The sequence below is a fragment of the Varroa destructor genome, unplaced genomic scaffold (assembly GCF_002443255.2).
Source record: "Varroa destructor unplaced genomic scaffold, Vdes_3.0 BEIS01000001.1, whole genome shotgun sequence".
NCBI lineage: Eukaryota > Metazoa > Arthropoda > Arachnida > Mesostigmata > Varroidae > Varroa > Varroa destructor.
Window position 1 is genome coordinate 56,512,266 of NW_019211454.1, and position 22,909 is coordinate 56,535,174.

The following is a 22,909-nucleotide window of genomic DNA, read 5'->3' on the forward strand; positions in this document are numbered from 1 at the left end:
TGTGGACACTGGGCCCTTAACAAAAGGCCAATTATTGTATATAGCCTCACGCGTAAGAAAAGAAGTCATCGTAAGTTAATCAGATTGGATAATCCGACAGGGCCGTACACCTATATATATTTAAAGACTATTATTTTTATATCGCGTGTCGGGAAAACATCTGTCTAAGGAACAACGTTTTTGAATTTCGGCCTTGCGACGCAAATGCTGCCAGAGTATTACGTTTTGTCAAAAGAGACTGCATGAAATCTTCAGATGCGACAGGTCCAGCATACGATCAGACACGGTTAGGTAGTTTGCGAAGCGTGCGGACTTGTCCGTGTACGCGTGTAGAGTTGCTTAGGAGCATTCATTCGCCAGAAGTGCTAAGCTCAGCTCATCAGCATTAGAAGAAGCCTGCCATCAACGCATAGAGACCGTTAGAGGCCGAAACGGATTCTAGCTCGGCCAGTCTGGACGTATATCCAAGGGTACACTTTGCCCATCTGCGTGGTCGACCTCAAGCGGCTAAAGTGTATGAATTTGAATCCCAGGTGGTGGTTCCGGGAAGAGGATGTACTGGCTCTTGTGTCGTGCTGAAACATGGGAAGAATCCCACCTGGCGAAAAACTACATCTCATCGTCCCACTTTTTTTCTTTTATGGCATCTACATGGACACAAGAACGGCTGTCTCAAACGATGTGGATAATGTATGTATGTATGTATGTAAGCGACTCTAACTGCGGAAACTCAACTCAACTAGGGTAGTACAGGCAATGACGATGCACTCTGGCTGTGACATTAGTAATTTGGGAAACCTAACATAAATATATAGGTTGGTCGTTTAACCATCGGGTCTACCTCCAGATATTACTTGGAATATTCGTTTCACGGTTCTCTGCACTTCTGAAAAGTGTTTGATACTCTAACAAAGCGCTAGACTCATCGGAATTAGATGTACTTGTGAGCTTACTCTTTTTTTGAAGATCGTAAATATCAGTACTCAGCAATTATTTACTTTATATCTGGCATTTCTTAAATAAGCACAATCTGTAAAAGGGTGATTGTTCAAAAAGTAAAAGCGTTCCTCCATCCATTGTGTTTAAATAGTATGCGCTAATTGACTTTACAAAAGAGTACTCAGGATCTTAATTAGACTTATCGTAGACATTGTTTTAGTTACTTCACAGATTACTTTCTTACAGCACTGGACCAACCGTTGCCATGTTTTGGGCGAATCCTGACCTTGATATAACTGCAAAATATGGTTGCTATGTGAATACGACATTCGAAGCCACTCCTATTTGAAATAACGATCTTGCCAAAATTCTGCTGCTATCGTCCCTGTTTTGTCCTTTCGGGAAGTAAGTTAACTTGTGCGTTATCTCACAACGTCTTTATTATGTAGCTCGGTCTTAATGTCAAGCAAAGATCAGCTTATTGGTTGTCCTACGAACAAGCCTGCAGTGCACAGGCCCAGGGTAGGCGACAAGGGTTGATTTGCATCGCGTCGGCAATTTACGCAATCTCCGGTAAGCGAAAAGCAATCCATTGTCTCTAGAAAAGATATTTTACGAACACAGTCATTTCTTGGTATAGTACAGACCTTGAATAGACACGGAAGGATAATCTGCGAGCACAGGTCGAACCGTACTTACCCACTACTACAATACAGGCAAGCTCGAAACGTAGAAAATTCGTTTCTCTTATACGTTGTATGAGGTGTACGTTGTATGAGATCGCATAGTTTGAGCCAGTGAAATATCTATGTGTCTTAGCTTACGTCTGGAAGCAAACGACGATCGCCAGTTTCTTTAGTATTTAGGTATGCGAAGCCCCACTACTTGCGCCTTATGCTGACTCTCTCATAAGTCAATTTTTAATTGAGCTTTGTGTCTGGCGATACGGCATTAAATATCAGAATCTTGATTCGAAACTTGGTTAAGGCAATTGTGCCATGTACCCGTTAACTCCGCTACTTCAATCAGTTTTTCTCATGTATGATAGTCTTATCTACAATGCACGGCAAACTGCCCTTCTGCTTTAGGCTCAGGGCTCCGAATTGTCAGAAGGCAAAAGGCTATTCCTACGAAGAAACTGCCCAACGGCATGTATAATGACGTTTCTTAGAGATTTGGATCAGCCATAAGTTTTCTCTGAAATTTTTTTATAAATCCAGAAGGAATCGGACACATCTATTTCCTGTCATATAGAACTGATGGCCCCTGTAAATATCCAACTGAATTGTTCTGGCTGTGACTGCGGCAAACCCAACGATCAGGCGAACGGAGTTTAGGTCAAAAACTTTTTTCATAATTATGATGATTTGATCTCCGTATGTCAATGCAGATGCCAGTAAAAGAGGAATAATTTGACCATACATCTTTCGGTTAAATTATAGGGAAAAGTTTTACGAAGTAAACGCTACTTCGGCAGATGAACACTGATTAAAGCAGGCGCGATAGTTATCGTTGAAACATGGCAGAGAGGAGACCCATATAAAATATATGCGTTTCAACCATTCGAGGAATCATAAAGATCATCCATAATGAAACAAGTTATTCTTTAGTGTATTTCGGTGCTTAGCGAAATCGCCAGAGCTGCAACACAGACTTCCATATGCTGTCTGAAATTCTACAAAACTATTTTGCTACTTTGTTTGATAATGTACGACACTAATAGCCAACGACAAAAATTGTATAAACATACAAAAAAAGTATTTAGATATTACATTAAGTTTGTTTCCCCTATTTTTCACTGGGTCTTCAACGAATCTAATATATCTCACTCAAGAGTTTGTACTAAAATGAGCGCTTGCCCATACAAGATTATTAAGAAAGAATACTTAAAAAGGATGGCACCATTGTTGGTAGTACTAAACATGGCCAACAGTGCAACGTGACCAGAAGGGCGTGAACGACGGTCAGATTGGTCTGTGTTCTCCGGCGTCCTGCCCTCTTGGGTTAGCGCAAAGCCTAAAATCCCCATAGGGAGAGAAATCACGCTGGGGCTGATGAGGTTATGGATGGATTACAGAAACGACCAGCCGATTGAGCGACAATCACACCAGTCCGTAGGGAGGGCCAGCAAGGTCGCAGCAATGCGCCCTCCTTTCCTACGAGAGATACGAGAGGGTACGGTGGATTAGTCCTGCCCCCGCCCAACGCATTGGTTAGCAAGAAGGCGCTTCATTCTATAGGCTGGAACGACCGATTCGGCCCGAAACCCCACAGACTAGACCTGTAATGATGGATAACAATCAACGTTGTACGTCGTTTGAGTACTATCCGGGATCATTCATTGCCTTGATCGATTAAACAATCATACGTATTTATTTATTTAATTAATTTTGTTACAACTTGTAGTTTGGTTATTTTCTATGCAGTTATTATAACATGACTAAATAAGTGTAGCGGTCATAGATAATAATTATAATTAGAATATTATTGACACTGTTAGTTGCTAATCAGAAGTCCTGAAAGAACGGAAACAACATTGATAAAGTGTGGGACTTAAGGCTAGTCATGCCTTGCTATCGCAACATACCTATATGGTTGAGAAAAACAGATTTTCTAGACCTTACATTTGGAAATTCAAAGAGGGACAAGAGTACCGATTCAATGCATGCGCGATACAGAGAACAACAGGTATGAAATTGCTTTTGCAATTTTTTTTGTCACAGAAAAACGTCAAAATAGCCAAGGCAACAAGCCGTAGCGTTGACGCCTATGACGCTATGCACGCTTAAATATGCCCCACGTTCAACTTTACAGATCCACATTGTACGACAACTATATATAAACAATAATTACTCCTCAGGGCATCTAGACACGTTACCTCTTCAGACGAATGAAAACAACATTACGTAATAATCATGGTAATTTGAGTTTTATCCTAAAATGTAAATTTACATTTTTACAGACGCTATAGAGTGTGTCCTCAAATTTTATCAAGTTATAGCAGTGCCGCACGAACTTTCCCTGTTCCGCCTGGTCAACATTCTGCCACCGCACTTATGGCTTATGCTTGAAATGCCCTCTTCCTCGATCAAAGCATTTGACTTTCTTTATCGTCCGCTCAATCCTGTTTGATCTGACATACTGTCATTTGAACACTGTTGCCGTCCTACTACGCTCCTCGCCTAACTTCTTAGCATGCAACCATCACCGAAGCCCAATCCGTAATACTAAAGAAAAAATTGCTTTTGTTAGCCCCCTGGATGTTAGTCATCATACGAGGAGCTCTGATACAGATGCACACGAATAGAAATATACGTAGACGTTTTTATTCGGAAATATTTTACTATTTGTGTTTATCAAAGAAAGATTTGAAATCAATTTATGGTGCCCGCCATGACGTCGGTTTCATCCCTGCTTCATTCTAGCATTACTCATTATCCAGTACTTTGCATCGGCGCACCTATGAGAGCTTATCTGGCCAGATCTATTGCTTCGTACGGATTATGGTTCCACGTATGGGGCTCAAGACAAAATTAGAAACGGTCACTTTTATGAAAATAGCAGCACTTTTTAATATCGTATGTACCTTTTAACCTAGATAAAATCTAACTGTTGAAAAACAAGATATGACTACCCTTAGCCTCATTTCGAGCACCGTACGTAGGTACAATCGTATTGCTTTCCTCTTACTATAGAGTTACCTGTAGTCGCCCTATTTTAAATAAGCTCTACCCACTTCGCCCACTACTTTGTATAGCATTATATACACATTGTAAATAAATGGCGTAAACGATCCAAACCATTGACAATCGCTGATTGAGTTATTTAGTTGTTTTTGCGAGTTTCAAGGGGTATTACTAATCAATGGCAATACTCGTCTGTCGTGTTATCTTCGTTGTTTTGTTGCTATGTCACCATTAAAAAGTCCAAGCAGATTCCACTTGAATCCAACTGTAAATTAACGACACAATGACAAGTTTCGTCCTGGGTTTGAAATATAGCCATTCTTACACATAATTTGCCATCATTCATTCATTCAGTAGATAGAGAATTACGCATTACGGATACGTCAACAATACGTCCTTGAATTGATACCGGACCCTCATTTCTGACGTTCAGTACTAATGAACTATGTCAATAGATCCGTCATTCTTTGTCTCCTGACCTCGATTAAGCCTGTCCAACCTTCCGTTCCAGCAAGGTTATAAGTAAAGAAAGTAATAGTCGATCTTATTATTTTTCATTACTATTGCATTCTTTCTAAAGGACTATAAACGCAATGAAATCTGATGAAGACTAAAAGATTTGAAGCTCCCGACTGAATGCTGTTTATAACCATTTGATGCTAGGAATATTTAACAAACAAACCAGATATATATATATATATATATATATATATATATATATAAGTTATAGAGAAGAACACGAAAATGAATAGAGGGGAAGAAGTGGGTGACCTTTGGTCAGAGCCGTTTGTCAATGCGGTCCCAGCTACGGTGGTCACAATCTGAATCGTTCTCGAGCTATCGGAGTTGTATGAGGACAGATAACCTTCACGTATGATCAGTTATCGCTGGTTGAGACTAGACGTGACAGTCACGCTCACTTAACTGTACTGGGTACCCATGGGAAACAGAGCATATTTGTTCCTTATGTTGTTGTTTGCGTTAAGCAATACCGTCCCAGTCACTACAACTGTTCTACAATAGACCAGCCGTAACGATTGCTAGAGTCCTCGGAATAGCGGCATTACGTACTCAATATCTGATACACAAATATAATAGTTGTGTTCCTGAACTTTCGAACAACACCCATATACATATCCTTTAATATTGCAATACTCATCTCAGCTGATACATCAAGATGGCTCACGTTGAGATTCATTTGTCTGCCGACCAATCTGAGAAAGACTTGGAAGGTTCGCTATCAACTTACGAGGTTTATAAGGCGTTTGGCATCGTGCAATTTCGATGAGCCGAAATTCGTACCGTGTTCATAAAAAGGGCAACGGAATCAGCAGGAGAGAATGACTCCGCCAACTTAAACATTTCAGATGAAAATGTTTTTCGTTAGTTACCATATATTGTGAAGCACAGAGAGACGTTTCGATTTAAGAACTAGAACTATTTAGCCTCATTGGAACTTTCTCATTAAACTCATTGGAAGTTTCGTTTCTACTTCTTCCGATCATCATTTTTGCTATGATAAAGGAATTGTTCTGGACACACTGCCATGCTGTTTTTCTATTATAGATCCTTTTCTCTAATCCAGTCGCGCTGCTTTCACTGAATTCGCGCTCAGTTCCCTAGCTAGCTAGGATCTGGCTACCGGTGAAAACGTTTAAGTACGATGCACTAGTCCATCACTCCCATTAAGTTACGGCGATGGTTCGCTCGGCCAACTAGATCTCCTAGAATTAAAAGTAACAACAATGTCAGACTTTTTGCTCGATATCTTTGCTAATTAAAGTAACTGTCTTACCGATTTCGGTAATTTATTCTGGCCGCTAAAATTTAGCTAATTTTTGTTGGTTTTGCTATCTGGACTCCTATAACGTTGCAGTCCTAGGTGTTCAGTGTTTTAAAGTCAAATAAATTTATAGTGACATCATACTTACATGGCTTATATCTGCAAACATTGTATTCAAGCTTCCTTTTCTAAAATGTTGATCATCACCTAGACCACGAAGCAGTCTCTAGTCCTGTCGAGTACAAGTCCTAGAACTATACTCAACAACGATATGCTAATGGCGCATGAATTCGAGATGTATCTCTCTGAAATAAGCAAATAAAACAATATTAAAGGCTTGTTTTAATGCGATACCCACATGTGACACCCTATAGCAATATTTTGCTGTTGTTAAAAAAGTATTTTTCGGCACCTATTCCAAGTTGTTTTTAATTTTTAAGCATTTTGCCAACGCACCTTATTTTAAAAACGGTCGCATCATAGCTAAAATATTACCCACCGAACGATCTCATTTTTTTGTAAAGGAGATTGAGAAGGTTATAGGCATTAGTTTTTTGGCCCCACCGCTGACCTGGCTGCCTAGGAGAGTAGCTTTCAAATCATACTTGCTTGCCTAATATTAACGATGTGTAGAAAAAACTAGTTATCAATTGTTGCATCGGATTATCCGGTCAAAGTAAGCTGGGCCGAGAAACTGACCTGGATAAAATTCGAGTACTCGCGTCTGCTTAATGTCAGTGGACGGGATTGAATAAACACAAAAGAACAGGTGCCTTGAGCTCGAATGGCTACGAAAGTGCCGATTTGACAACGATGTGGTGAGCACCGTAGAATATCCATCACGGGCAGCCCGCTTTTGCTGGGCCTGGGCGTTCACCAGCTCCGTTTTATCGCTTCCGCGCACTACACCCATTTCAGCCACCGGCTGGACCGAGTAGTTTAATTGAGTCATATTGTCAACGTTTAAGTAATCGTTACCTGGAATATTGTGCAATGGAACTAACGATTTCTACCCTGCTTTCCATATTAACTTCCACCTATGACATCTATATTCCGCTATCACCTAGTTGCTCTCTTAATCGCCTAATAATGAGAAATCGCCTTGACCTGACAATTCACGAGCGATTGTATGTATTTACACGCGTTTTCTTTAGAGTCAAACAGTATTGTCTGCGTACCTAGCTATACTCAAAACCGCACTATTCGAACGGATAGGTCGCGCTCAGGAGACTCAAATTTTAAGGCTTACCACAAGATACAAGTATATGTATGAACGAGGATCTCGGTTCACAGCGAGCGTGAGTGGACAACGGATGTCCACAGTGATGCAAAGTGTTATGAAGACACCGTAGCACTTTCTAAAAACAATATTTGTAACGTCTGAATCGCTTCTTACAGCGGATACGATTGACACTTTTATAGTAGACCGAACTTTATGCAGTGAAATAAATCGAATAGGATACCTCATGAAGGAATTGGGCGATCTTATTGAATCAATCAGCCACTAGCTTATAGCACGTAACCAATCACAGCATGCCTAAAAATCGAACAGGATCATCAACGTCTGAAATTTTATATATATATATATATATATGATCGACGGGCTACAACATAAGGCAAGTCTTGATTTTGGCACTACTATGTTCATCCAGGTTTTGATTGGACTTACCGGCAATGTGCATCTGTTCAACTCTGTACATAAGAACCTGTGGCTCAGGAAAAATACCCTCGACCAAACAGCGAAATTGCGTCTCCTCAGAGTGCGCAGGCCGCTGAAAGCTTAGGTCGAATTTCTTAGGTTTGGCTGTAATTCAATACAAAATTTCGTTCACGTCTTAGAGGTTAACAGCATACCTTCTCAGGTCCTAGCTTTATCTAGCGTTAATTATAAATCTCAAAAGCCGCTGTATATTTAACCTATTTTTTATAAAAATATCGCTTGTTTATCCTTTTTCACAAATCGGTACGAGATCCACCTTAACAACTCACGCTCGACTCTACCCTGAACAAGCAGAAATTCAACTTGAATTTGGTAGAACCTACCATATACGATCATATCAGCGGCTCTAGTATCCTGTCCCTGTAGAGAGGTGACAGAACACGAATAAGTACCGCTCATTTCAGTCGTCGGCCGAAGAATATTCAACGCTCGGTACCGTGTGAGCGGGTCATGAGTGGCGACATAGGACCGATTTATATGTCCGTCAAACCCAGACTTCGACGAGTACGATCTTTTCTTTAGATCTGGGATCCACTGGTAGATGGGCTTCGGGTCCTGGTTGAAGAACCACTTTACAACCAATTGCTGATCTTCGTGGCTGTACGAATAGATGCAATCGAGTATCACCGAGTCGGCCGTACCGTTTTCGACTGAACTCGGTACTGACAAACGGTCGATTCTCACGCTAATAGCGCCAGCCCACGTGAGAACGTAAAGCATGAGTTGCAGTAAAGATATTTCTGAAACCATTCCAAAATGCCACCGGTTATACTAGAATCGCTAACATTATAATCAAAATGCTATTTATGAAAGTCATACAGTCACCTTCCCTAATGTACAGGAGCACCAAACAGAGTACGCAACAATGTTGCGCACATATTGCACATAATGCCAGTGACTGTCCTTCTGCCAGGTATTTTAGTGCAACCAGCCAGATGTTTATCGTGCGCTTTTCTGTGGGCTTAGGAAACCTGCCCAGGTTGGATAGAGCTTACTTCGCCTTTAACACATACGCCCATCGGACACCTGCGATATGAGCCTGATAGTCGGCAACGTGTCATTAAAAGCACCTGCATAAGCGCTGCTCAATTAGGGGGCGAGCGAGGGGCAAGTAGCTATCATTTGCTATGAGACGTCTAATTCCGTCATTATCTTCATCAGCTACTCCCATTTATATGTTATAATAAGCTAACGTCGCTAACTCGAACTATCCAGATGCCCCAGTTATAGAAGCAGCTGACGGAGCTTTGCAAAAAGGTTCCTCCAACTGATTTACTTATGGTTTTGCTTCGGGCGTATTGCATGCAACTTGAAGTGCTGCATTTGGCTTTCTTTATTTTATCTTCTAGGAGTAATGGCTCACCGTCGCTGCAGTGTTCTGCACGGTTTGCAGTTCTGGAAAATACGACTAGACTCGACCGAGCGTACATTTCAAGGAGTAGATTTTAAAGTAAAGCCGAGTGAGCCTCAAATGTTATAACTAAAAAAAAAAACTAATTCTCCAATATAAAGTAATTATACCAAATATAATGATTCGCTTCAAGTCGAATGCTAGAAGAGAAACATATTTAAAAACGTGACGAAAAATAATGCTTAAGATATATTGGTACCTTAACACAATCATGCCAAACCCTATATATGCTGATTTTAGATTAACCCTAAGATTCCTAATTTTGCTTGACTCTAAGCAAGTATCTATAGTTGAAGGCAAAAAAGCGTCTTATTTTACGGAACTTTTATGGAAAAGTATGTTTATCGGATAAAAACAGTGTTAAGGAAGTACTAAAGTTCATGAGTCTCCCACTCGAAGAAATTTCTTACAAACTCAAGAAGTCTAATTCAACGTTCATCGGAGTTAATTTACGGCACGTGATCAGAAGAAAGTTACGCCCGACGTCGTTGTCGGAAGCGACGGAACTATGAGTAAAGTGACTTTACAAGTAGAGTGTGGCAAAAAGCTCGAAGCCAATCATGAATGGGGTTCGTAAAGATATACAGGAAGGTGTGATTTGCGAGCATAGGAATGAAACCGGCTACGATATTACCGTACAGGGGCAAAGGAGAAATTCGCGTAAGAAGCCATCACAAAGAATATATATATACACGGAAAGGAACCTTAATGGTGCCCAACAGTCATTGAAGTCTAATAAGAAGCGATGGGCCTGTGCTCAATGTAAAGGAGAGTGTCTGCTTAGGTCGCCGCGTACTGTTTTGCGATTTTGTCTACGTTCATATAGAACTAAAACTCTGCAAACACGATATCCAATAGCAAGTTCGTTTTACCTCGGTTAATACAATGCGAGCTCGAGCGAGCACGGAAAATTACAGTGTCTTAGTATCACATTAAAATGTGTGTCTGACACTTTTAGTAGGAATTACAAAATCTGTCAATTACAATTTCTGTTTAGTCCAACTAACGCTAAAAATGACGGGTAACGTTAAGCAGCCTCCTTCCGTCTTACGGAAGCTCGCACGTTCTGACATTCCCTAAAGGTCAGAGTACAAAGTTACAATATTTATGATGATCGTCGTTTCCATCATCTATTGGCTCATATAGTCGCGACGTAGGTTGTAACATAAGCAAAAATGCGACAGAACCAAAAGTCTGTGTAAATGCTCTTACACAAAATCAGAAGGTGGAAGAGATAGGCTGTTTACCTCATCTGCTTCTGCTGCTAGCGCCACTGTTACGATGTATCGACGAGCTTCGTGGTCAGGGGCCATGGGGGCAGAAGGTGTAATTGTGTTCGTTTAGCAGCAACTCGTCCATCTCGTATGGCAGGGCGGTGGCTGGTGGCCATGTTGGTAGCTAGCGACTTCACCGGCTGGCATTCCGGCAACGGATAACACAACAAACAGAGTAACATCATTAATTAGACGTTAATATCTCCGGCCTCGACTTACTCAGTTGCTCAGTCGCAGCAACCACCGCCACACTTGCAATTGTCTCCCCTTCTCCCTCCGCCGCCGGGGTCAGCCTAACGTTGGAAGGGTAGCCGCTAGCTCTACCCTAGTTCCCCAAGAGATAGCCAAAGCACATGGTACATATACAGCACTACGTGACCGTCATTCCCGAATCCGTGTGGCAAAATTAATTTCACCCATTAATGCGCGCTGTTGTAAGCGCCAGCTGAGAACAACACATCAGAAGCCGGAAGCGGCGGGCGTTCGGTCAAGCCTGTATTGATGCTTAGAAGGGTAGCGCCGGCAACGTGGGATAAAGGTCGCGAAGGAGGCTTGTCCGCTTCTGCTAGAACTAGCGACTAACAAAATGGTTGACGATACGGGTATTTATACGGCTATATGGCGTCTTGACAGTGAAAGCGACAATATATGTGAAGGGATCAAGGTCTCACAACCTCGACTCCTCGAGCCTGAGCTTCTTTAAAGCTAAGACGGCGTACTCATATGGCGTCCTGCGTTATATCAGTACGACAGTGATTGATAAAAAGCTTTATTTATGCTGCATGGGATACACGGCAACAACGTTCATGTAAGTGATATGTTGTTAGGACTAGAAGGTAGAAAAGTCGTTGTGACTGGTACTAGTACGCATAGTGAGATAAACTGTATTAACACGTCATCAATTGTGCACGCTATTAATGGCTTTGCCCTGTTAATGTCATTTATATGAGATGAACATATTATGTAAGCAACTTCCATGAAAACGGATGTTATCTATCATTAGTAAGCCAATTTTGTCGTTTTTCTTCTGAATCCTTTTGATGGCTCCGGCAATCTGGAAACATTTTGCCGAAGTTAGCAGTACTCTGAAGTGGCAGACGACCAGTTTAAAGTCTCTTTTTCGTATTTTCTGCTCCATACTTAAACCATTAGGCATTACTTTAGACGGCCAGCTCCTAGCAGGAAATAGGTCGTGTCCATGTCCAAGTTAAATCTAGACCATCACATGTGTCTAAATTAGGCACGTAACTGCACGACCGAAAGGACAACAACAACAATAACAAGTTGGATAAGGTTAACGAGAAGACGAACAACAATAGGGCTTTTCGCTCGAAAAGACAGAAATATATTTCTTATTCGATTAATACTTATTCTGACGTATTCCTGATAATATCGACAATTTGACAGCGTATTCTAAGTAATTCGCCACAAAATCATTTCCACAGATTGTCATGAAAAGCAACTATTTGCGACCGTGTAAAGAGGCTTAAGTGCATTTTAATACATAATGGTATCCTAACAAATGCAAATACTAGATTAACGTACCCAATCCAGTTTAAAGGTTTCATTTAAGGTCTAACCATTCTAGCATGAAGGGGAAAATATTATTACTGCTCATTCTTTAGTCAATTTACTCAACTTTAGCCAGGTGAAGTTGGATTCTTCTGTACGGAACTACTTAACAGATAGAGCGAGCGAAAAAAAAAAGTTACGGCTAGACGTTCCAGCGACCCCACTTTCGCATCTCGCTATTTGGTTATTATCGCTACGATCAAAATCCACAGACATACAAAAACGCTATTACATTAAAATATACAGCGTCGCAAGTTAATTAGGACACAATAATTTTTCCAGTAGTTTCTACGTTGTGATTAATTTATCTCTATGCAAGGACGTTATTATAAAAAAAAAAACAACCCATCTATGCTTTTTGCTAATTTCAATTGCATTATATGAATATTTATTTTGCATTTCACTGCAAGTCTCTACCTATTGAAAACGTAATAATGGAACTTAAGCGAGTATCTCAAATCAGCCTGCAGACTGTGCATAGTACGGACAAGTGTACTCACAATCGCGTATATATAGCGTAAACAGCATAAAGGCTTTCTAACGCCGCTGCTCTGACCGATGTGTATGTTGTCATACCCGAAGGGACAAAGGCGTTCAATAGACGCGACTGACCGGAAGTTAGCAAAGTGGCTCTTTCCGTTTAGCCCCGACAACAGCGCAAAAGAAAGAAGCTGTCGGCGAGGCGTCAGGCAGCGAGTCCGTGCGCGTGTGTGGATTGGAAGAGACGTAAAGAGGCGATGGACACGTTTTCTGGGGTCGAAAAGGGGACGCATAGAGAAAAGCAATGGAGACCCCATAGGAAAACAATGGCGACAACGTTGCTGCTGCCACCGGTCATCGTGTGGATGCAAACGAACAGACCAGAGCAAACCGAGCCGGCCGAAGAGGGAGAATAGCAGATGGGTGCCTCGAGGGTATCTTTTTGAGCCTTTGCTTCAGCTAAAGAAGTTCAAAAGACACCGCTAAGTCATCTTTGTCCACCACTTCCCAGTGAAAATAACAGTGGTGCTATGGGTACGTTAGTAATGGTGCTAGGTGCAATAGTAGAATAGTCACGGCACTTGAACGGCGGGTCTCATTCTGCCGTTTTGGCAGGCAGTAGGCTACAAGGCTTCTGCAAACTACTGCCCATTATTATCCAGCACTAGCATTGGCTAGAACGTGCCCAGGAGCAGTAGCCGCGGTCCCTTCTGCTAAGATCTTGTAGAGGAAAACGGGGTCGGTCGAGGTCGCAGCGCTGGTGACCCCCGGAACGTAAATGGGAAACCGGGAGGAAGCGAAAGGACGAAGGACAGAAGAGAAAACGAAGAACATAAGCAGTGCATTTACGGTGCACCATAGTGCAAGTAGAAGCTAAACGACGAACAGTCCCAGTGAGTTGTCCGCCGGCAGTCGTCCTGGCAGCAATGAGTGCGCTTCTATAGGTCCGCATCTGTGCCTGGATGGGTTTGTGTGTGTGTCAATATATGTGTTTGTCTGTGTGTGTGTGTAGTACGAATAAGAGGGGCAAGATTCTTTACAAACGCAAACACATCCAAAGACTGTTGTCCTCCAAGACAAACAGTCACCAACAATATCCTTGCGGCGGCCATCGGCTTGTCCTTTTCGGCCTTTTCGCCAGCGAAATGGTGGTACAGATGCTTGACGATGGCGTAGACAATTTAAAGTACGTTGTCCTGGCGGGTACGAAACTCCGAACGCGCCAGAGCTGAGCAGAGTGTGCAGTATTACCAAGGCAGTCGGAGCGCAGGCGGGACAGGATGGCCTTGGGCTACGCAGAACGTGGGTCAGCGGAAACGAGACGGAAATTTTATGTTATTTGTCTCTGTCTATGAGATTTAGGCGTATGCCGAGCCCGCCACCTCACTCTTTCGTAATAGCCCTTATTTCGCAGTAAGCACACATTTCTTTGTTGCTAGACGAAAGTGGGGTTTGCCAGCGATGTTGGTGGGTCTGACACAGGCCCGACAAGGATGCAGACGAGTTAGAAAACGTGCGAAGTGTTGCCGCGAAACAAAAATGTTTCGAGTAAGCCACTAAAATCAGCTCTTTTATGCATTGAGAAATATTAGCTTCGAATTCTTGTTATGTTTCCAGTTTGCTCGCTCCAGAAGTCTTTAATTGAAACACTGCTATATTAATATCCACAGCTTTGGATATATTATCTGAACTATGGCGGCCAATGTTATACTTTACATCGGCCAGCAGAAAACTCATTATTAGTTTTATTCAGATCGAGTTAACGCAGCTATTTAGCGTGCTTAAATGTACGTTAACGTGCTGCATCCGAGGGAAGCGTTTGATAGTCTTTTTTAGTCTTAGAACAAGAGCTACCCAACACTTGGTGAATAGACAACACTCGTCGATAATGGTGTTTTAGAGGCCGGTTGTATTGTTCTCCTATCTAGCAGGCTGCCACCTAACCTTCGGGTATCCCGTGTGGCTTTGTTGGATCCTACCTACATTTCTTAGGTTTAACCATATTAGCTTGAAACACCTAGGTCTTTTACTACGTCCGTCTCTCAGGACTCAGCTTGGCATCAACAGGCCTTACCGCTACTCCCATCGCTCCAATTCTTTTTCTACCTCTATCCGACCATCTATTAGCTAGCTTTCACAGAGGCCAAGAATCTCAATAAAAGCGAAGAGCAGACCTTCTTCCCAGTCAATGTAAGCAGCATCTTAAAAATTTCGTTCGATTTTTGATCTGGAGGAACTGCTCTGAAGATTTCACTCGGGAAATTGAAGGTCGAAGAGGCAGGCTGTAAGGCTGGAGGATGCCACGTTTAGCGTTGTCAGTGGTTGCTACTAAAGTTTGATGTCACGACCTGGCGAGTGACTCCCTAATTCCCTGCAGCTGCTGTTACTCTGCTGCTACTTTAAGGATAAGTTCATGACGAACTATAAAGTTTTCTTATTGAAGCCTTCTCGTTCTCTCTTGATATTGTTCTTGCTATTAGCTACCTGGCTCTGTGCCCAGGTTAGACAAAAGGCTTCCTTATGCATCAAACCCACCTTGCCCCCTTTCCCACTGCACCTCAGCCCCGCTAACGTCGCTTGCACTACTTCAGCAGCGCGACCGCTGCCAATAATCAATTCCTTTTACACATTCGAATACTCCAGCAACAATGCAGTCGGAGCAGTGCACTCGGAGGCTTTCCGGTAGCATTGCAGCTGTCTTCGCCACTACCGCCGTTGCTGGTCGGCGTGACTGCGTCTGTGACGACGGAGGCGTCCCAACGGAGCAGTCCCAAATCTTCGAGATCCAAACGCTGCAAAGAAGTCAAAAAGTTTTTTTTCAAAGAGAAATCACACCTCTCGCCGTAACACCGTGTACCTCTTACTATGTCGCAGTAACATGCGTTACCCTTTGTTTTTTTCCCCTTTCCTTTTGAGTTTGTCGTTCTCCCTAACTTTCAGCCATTTCAGAAGGCCGATTCCATGTTGCAGCGATAAGCCGAAGGACAGCAATACCGAAGCCATCGTTCGGCTTCGGTACTGCTCCGGCTGCTTGCTACAGAGATGCAGTGAGTCTTTCGACATTTACGTTAGGCATTTTACCGAACGGCTGGCTTCCGGCACGAAACGAAGCGTGGGTTCACGCCCGGGTCCGAACCCGTACCACCACGTGCCTCTTGCATTTAGCAGTCAAACGCATTACCCACCATGCCATCACATGTGCCGTTTGCACAGCAGACGTGGTGATCGTCACATCCCTCACCATCATTATAACTTGGACAGAGTAAATTAACATGACGCGACATTTGATTCAATTGAGGCAAACGCTAAACGGTTTATTCTTCCTACGGTTCACTCCCATATGACTCTATATTATTCATTCCTTTCAATTTCGTAGCATTAATTTATATTGCTCTTATCATCGCCGAATCATCTTTAACAGGTAGTTACTTCTTGGCTCATCCTGGAATGGCCTTTGAATGAGCACAGCTAGATTTGTCCAGCTAAATGGGTTTGCTTTAAGCGAAAGTATGCCGTAGCTTTTATTTGCCATCTCCATAAGGAGGCCTATGTAGTGGACTTCTACTCAGATGTTGTCCTTTAAATATTCCTCGCTCATTTGTTTTTCGGACAAGGGTACTGGCAATGCAGAGAGTGAGAATAATTATATCTTTGAAACGTCCTTGGACGTGCTGCTTATTCAGTAAGACGGCAAGCCACAGTCCGGGTCACACCCGCGCAACACAGACTCTTTCAAAAAGCAGTGCGTTGTGCGCGGTGTTGCTACGAAAAGGTCTTGTTCCCCCCTTCATTCAATATTGACGTTCAAGCGTTACCATTGCAAATAAGAAACATGCTTTAAAGGTTTTTGCGCAAGATCTGGTTGTCTATGAGGTACAGGCGTAAACAAAACGATTGAGAGGATAGGTTGTCAATACGCCTTAAAATGTGATCTAAGGCAAAAAGTAAAAAATCGCACCCATCCATTCTTGTAAGGATAGCCGCTTTAATATCTAACGAGCCCAGAAGGTAGGTTCATGTGGGTTCATAGAACTCAAGCTTCTCTAAAAGTGAGCTAAGTGAAGCATTAGGTATACAATCAACTTCTAAAACGCCAACAAATTAACTGATTTTCGTTAAATCACGTGCGCACGACGACTTTTTGGCTGAATAGATAAATGGAACGGTACCCGTACGGCCATGCCGGGTGCACTTAGATTATTGTCAAATTTAGGCTTTGCGTCCCTGGCTTTTCCAATTTCACTGGCATTTGCCAACAGGGGCATCGAACTGCACAACCTTTCCCGGAAATTCAGTCGCTGTCGAGCATGTAGAGGGCATTATTTTTGTCTCGAAATATTGACTGGCAGTAGGCGCGGTCTAATTAGATATAATCTCTCCTTTGTTGAGATTTCCACAGCAGCAGCAGCAGCGGCGGCAGCAGGATGCTAATGGATAAACGGAAAATTTTATTTATTTATGTGCGAGCAACGTCCTCAGTCGCAATCTTAGGTAGTAACAAATTTCACGTAGTTGCCGGTTGATACAATCTGGTTGTCAATCTGATGTTCAATGATGGAGGTCTATTCTAGGCTTAATAAGCAATTTCAAACGGCGTTGACGGACGTAGAAGTTGAAACATAGAGAATCTTAGTGAACAGGGCCAGGGTTGCCTGCTTCAAGTCCGAACAACAGCACAAGACATTTTTACAAATAAAAAATAGTTATTTATTTATTTAGTATTCACTCAAGAATGCTAACAACATACGTAAGGACAAATTCGGCTTTTAGATATTACTTATTATCATTATATGTTAAAAATTAAGCTAAGCCCCCAAAATTCGAATAATTTTATTTATTACATATGCCTTTCATAATATATACGACATTGGGTTCCATTACTACGGTTATACTGCTTGCAAAATGTATGCAAATAGCATTATCGCTCAAAAACTGTCAGATTCATATAAAGACTAAAGTATGGGGAATTTTACTTCGATGTACAGATCATGTAAAGCACTGTTTTACTGCGGACGATGAGAAGAGTATTCTTCAACGAAACGCACAATGGAGGTCTCGCTTGATACATTGCGATAAAAACGACCCACACTACTCAGTCTCTTGTGATTTTTAGTTGATTTTTCACCCCCCTAAGACAGCAGCTGGTTACGGCACCGGACGGATGCGGCTAAATCACAAGTACTTGCCATTAGAACAGGATTTGACAATGAAAATCGTAAACAGAAATTGGCAATGCCGATAACAATGATAATGTCTAAACATTCGCCATTTTGATATAAACATTTATAAACAGCGAAGATATTAAGTTTTCAACAATAAGTAACTCGAGTGCCTTAATTTGTCGAAACGGTCTACCAAGGCCATATAGTATTGGATGATTAAGGAAAAATTCCCAATTGTAAGTCCTAATATCTTCCTCCACTAGTTCCTTAGTTAGCGGCACTTAAGCTATGCGAAGTGATGAAGCCGTGCGAGAAAACATGAAACAACTCTTTAGGTTATGTTGATCTGGGGTAAACGTAACCTAAAGAGTTTTTAAGCGGCGCCAGAGTTGAAAGCTCTTGACGTCTCGTTCTGGAGTCATTTTCTATATGTGTTTTTAAGTTCTGCTTTTAAGTTTTATTCAGAAATATAGTTCGAGGATAGCACTCGAAGTACGCTTCATTGACAGCTAGGGCTAATTATCGAAACGAATCGAAAGAGAGCTGCCTGGTGCCCTGAAGCGTGGATCGATTGACGCATCTGAGATGTAAATTACGTCGTGCCATATCACCATTTAAACAAGCAGCATTTGAACGTGCACAGGAAGCGAAAAAGCCATTCCGTTCGCTTAATGGAGAGTTACTGCTAGTGTGTCGTTCAAAAACTCCACCTTTCCTTCAACAGCCATCGTTGATCAAAGTAGGGTTTTTCGTACGCCTGCTATCTAATCCAATACCCGCGCCCTGAGATTTCGCGAATCGAAGCCTCCCGTTTCGCGGCCAACTCTAGCGGAGGAATACGTATCGATACCTAAAGCACGTATAGATCTTATAAGGCTGATGCTCACGTGAAACCATGTTTGTGGGATGACCTTTGTCCTAAGCTCCCGTTACCTCTATCCCTCTGTTACCATTACAGCGTAAGAAATGCAAAGTAGCGGATAAGGATGACGCAATATTTGATTGCATTTGCTATTGCAGCGAGCGAAAACAGTGCTGTATAGAACGTTTTAGCACAGAGCAGAATAGTCCGGCTAATACCCAAATATATGTGAACGCCATGTGGGATACGATGAGCAGCTGTGCAAACATTACGATATGACCCACTTGGCTGTATGGGTTTGAATAAGAGAAGCGAAATGGGTCTGGTTGAGGGGAAAGGTTAGAGGACGGGCAAGCTGTAGGAAGGGCCAAACTTCGCTTCGTTTCCGTTTATACTCCACCGATACTCATACGCCAATGGGCTGACTTGTTTTCGTAAATTTCGCAATTTAACAAAAAAAAAACCTAGTGTTTCTTACGTTTTCCGAATCGCTCAGCTGTCATAGCTTTTAGCTAATGAAGGTCAGGCAATGATGTTCGCAAACAATATTCATAAGGCACAGTAATAGAGAATATCATGTCAAGCATATAGATCGTACTGTCGATACATATTCTTAGAATATATAGTTAAGGTATTTTAGTTAGCTGCTAAGTAATGTTATATCGTGGGAAAGTGTGCGGTATACTGGCGTCAAATACAAAGGCTTGTTGAAATAATATTGACAAACTATTGTTCCTGATAGCTAACACTGACATGTATCGTGTGGCGCGGCTGTGGTTTGCTTCACCCCACCAATGCCTAATAACATAATAATATAAATGAGAACTCTCCTTTAGATTCCATCAGAGAGGATAGCCGGTCGACCTAAACAACTTTCTCTGTACACAAACGTTTAATACGTTGTTGATCTTCTCGAACGTGTATCAATTTATTATTATGTAAGCTGTTCGATTGATCTATCTTCGACGAACACTGAAGACCAATGTCATGGCAGAGGAGAGAAGCTCGACCATCAGCGACACCCCAATATAAACCGGTTACGGATTGAGATGTTAACATGCTAAGATTTCAGTTCCGCTTTCTACTTCTTCCTATTGATGACAGTCACTCTACTATATCTATGCATAGATATTTTAAAGCAGCTGTTGCATATATGCTCGTAGGGGAGATTCTCATATACCCTGTATGACTACAATATAGGACTTTCGTAGTCAATATATCACTTTTATCAAGCATCATCATCGCCATCATCATCGTCATGTAAAGGCATTCCCTCCTTATGATCAGCTCTACTTTTGTTCTAACTAGCGTGTCCTGCCATCTCCACTACGCGCACGTGACATAGTTGCTTATACAATGAATGCATCAGTCAACACTTCGCGTTACGCGTGTCCCGTCTCATTACCTGTGAATATTCCTATGAAGATATTTACCTCGAGTGGCCTTTTTCGCTGACGCCAAAGGTCGGTCGGCATTCATGCCGAACGAACCAAGTGGCATAGCTTGTGCAGCACGTGGGTGCTACGTTGCTGCCACTGCCCGCTTTACCGTCCCGCTGCGGCAACGATGATGATGATGACGATGACGGCTGTGATGGTGGTGATGATCGGGGTCACTCAATGGCTAAGCGAATGCGTTCGACCGTCGGCGGTCTGTCTTCTTTCTTCACCGGCAGCGTCTACCCTGCTCGATACGTCCAAACACGCAGTCGCATTCATCATATCTTCGTTCCAATCACAGCATTGGTATTACATAGAATAGTTAAATCCTGTGCACCATTCACATGTACGAGATACCGCAATAAACGAATGCTGTTTATAACTCGTTTCTATTTACGCCCTTCAGCCGGTCGAATCACCAACGCCAGACCTACGACGCAGTCGGTAGTTTCCCTCACGTGTACAAGTGCTATGATTACACGGTGTAATCTTAACTTCCGAAAAGGCTGGCTTCATTTAATACCAACCGTTATTGTCCTAGCGCATGTTGCATTCGTTAAGCTCTACGTGAACCGTATGACACGTTTTTCCGACGCGTCTCACTTGACACGAATCTAACCACGCTCGAAACATCACTGAGTCGCTTGCAGACCTCGGGTCATTCTTATGGACCAACTGAGTTGGCCAACAGCCACCGTCAGGCCACGAGCGCTCCTCAGTCTACAAAGGGGAAGGGAAAATGTGGAAAGGACGGGTTTCTAAAGTTTGCCACTCGTAGGGCTAATGGTCGTCGTCGTGCTGGTGGGGGTAGCGGTGTTGACGCGGTGTCGCTGCGGCAATATAGCCATTTTCGAGGGGAAGGGTACAGCTCAAGGTGTGCCTTTATTTGGTGTGAACCGCGCTCGTATCGTTCGTCGACCAGTATGTACTGCTATTCCGGCAAAAGCAAACGACGCTTGGTAAGAGCAGAGACGGCGCGCTGAAAACAAGCTAGGACCCCCTAGATTGGGCTCTGCCGGATCTCATAGAGGTGGGACTGGGCCGGTCCGAGGACCACATCGCCAAGGAGTCGATGCCTCACTCGAGTTACGTATACAGTGAACATGGTATGGGACCGGAGGTACCAGAGCTGAGCCTCGAGGTATCGTTACAATTTATATCACAGTACCGTAGCATGTTGATGTTGGTCGTAGCCGACGACCGATACCCCTAGTCCCCAGCAGACATGCTACGTTGGCTGCGCGCCAGCTAGTAAACTACCTCAATTAGTTGCGCCACAGGTGCAGTACCATCAGCTGAAGTCGAAACGATACAAAGAGAGAGGGAGAGGAATAGTCGGTGAGGAACGAATGGATGAGTCGATTCATTATGAGTTATATACTACATAGGCTGGGTAGATAAGCGAGACTAAAATATGGGAGAACGGGATAAGAGAAGGTCTAGTACACTGAGGTATTTGGCAACATCATTTTCACTGAGGCCGCGCATCGACGGAAAAGCACGACTGGAACGCTGGTGGCAGTAGCCAACCCCTGCGCTCGAACAACTGAGTAACGATTAACGACGTTGAAGTACCTTTTCGCCGCACCTACACAGGCTAATGAGCGCTTCGGTCCCAGACAACAACGCTGGAAGCTTTGGATGTACAACGCAGGTGTGTCTTAATACTCTATGTGTGCAGTCAGATAGCGTTGCAATGTCCATATGATTCATTACACGTCATTCATTACTGAGTTCGAGTTAAACTTTGAACGAAATATAGCAATATATAAGAAGACGATAGCATATGAATTGCGTCATTAGAGCTACGACGTAACAGAAGGGGGTGTCAGCACGATTCTACCCTATTGTGGCAATTTTGTACAGTGACGCCATGTATTTAGCCTTTGAAGAATTTGAAGACTATGAATGAGGCTGCGTTCACCATATGAATGACAGAAATAAGCAGTTGTGGCCAACGAAGGACCACAGGGTGATTTCAAGAGAAACTGCGATCTTTGAAGCATATTGATTGAGCTGGAGACGTTTTTACTAATACATACAAACTACTGTCTATAGCAGAATTAGTATATATACCGAAATGATCGCTTCAAACATTTTTACATAGAGTAAGAATGATGTGCGTTTTTGACAGTGGCTAAATAGAGTAGTATCAACTTCATTATTTGTAAAATAACCAAACGTTTTCAGAGATTTCCTTATGTTTTTTTTAAATCTTATTATGTCTCGGAGCGTTACCTGTCAATATTAGATGATATCGACCCATTTTCAGTAACATTGGGCTACAGAATATTGTTGCTCTTGAGGGTCAAAGGCGTAACTATATCAAGCAAGTAGATATCAATACACAAAGTGCTGTGGCACACAATTAACTAACCATCTATTCTCGTTTTCATAATAAAGCCGTGATATTGTTATCTAGCCATTATTCAGTAGTTAAAAAAGCCAGAAAAAGGTCAACGTGATAATATTTTTCTCGCTCGAACTGCCGACTGCTCGAAGCCACGACGGGCTAATATTTGCACTACAAACCAGGTAACAAAGTGTACACAATTGCGTAGTGTTTTCCATTGATATTATT

At 42.5% G+C, this 22,909-nt stretch overlaps 1 protein-coding gene across 2 annotated transcripts; it reads right to left on the minus strand.

The window, feature by feature from the left end:
• Positions 1-3,846: 3,846 nt before the first annotated feature.
• Positions 3,847-21,003, minus strand: LOC111242973 (uncharacterized). Of its 2 annotated transcripts, XM_086993065.1 has the most exons (7): positions 20,323-21,003; positions 10,787-10,953; positions 8,452-8,868; positions 8,078-8,212; positions 7,108-7,386; positions 6,557-6,713; positions 3,847-6,349 (listed from the first exon to the last, which is right to left on the minus strand). In XM_086993065.1, exons 3-6 carry the CDS (start codon positions 8,846-8,848, stop codon positions 6,616-6,618), a joined length of 909 nt encoding a protein of 302 aa, XP_086849191.1. In that variant the 5' UTR covers positions 8,849-8,868; positions 10,787-10,953; positions 20,323-21,003; the 3' UTR covers positions 3,847-6,349; positions 6,557-6,615. The 2 variants fall into 2 exon arrangements, with proteins under 2 accessions (XP_086849191.1, XP_022643682.1); XM_022787947.2 differs by lacking the exon at positions 10,787-10,953.
• Positions 21,004-22,909: the final 1,906 nt, after the last annotated feature.

What these genes read in the sequence shown, in the direction of transcription:
- LOC111242973 (XM_022787947.2), bottom strand. Translation starts at nt 20,389, where the DNA reads ATGCCACTTGGTTCGTTCGGCATGAATGCCGACCGACCTTTGGCGTCA. An exon ending in CGCTGATATGATCGTATATG is followed by an intron (nt 8,213 to 8,451) that starts GTAGGTTCTACC and finishes ATTGAATTACAG; the next exon opens with CCAAACCTAAGAAATTCGAC. An exon ending in AGTACTCGAATTTTATCCAG is followed by an intron (nt 6,714 to 7,107) that starts GTCAGTTTCTCG and finishes TGCTTATTTCAG; the next exon opens with AGAGATACATCTCGAATTCA.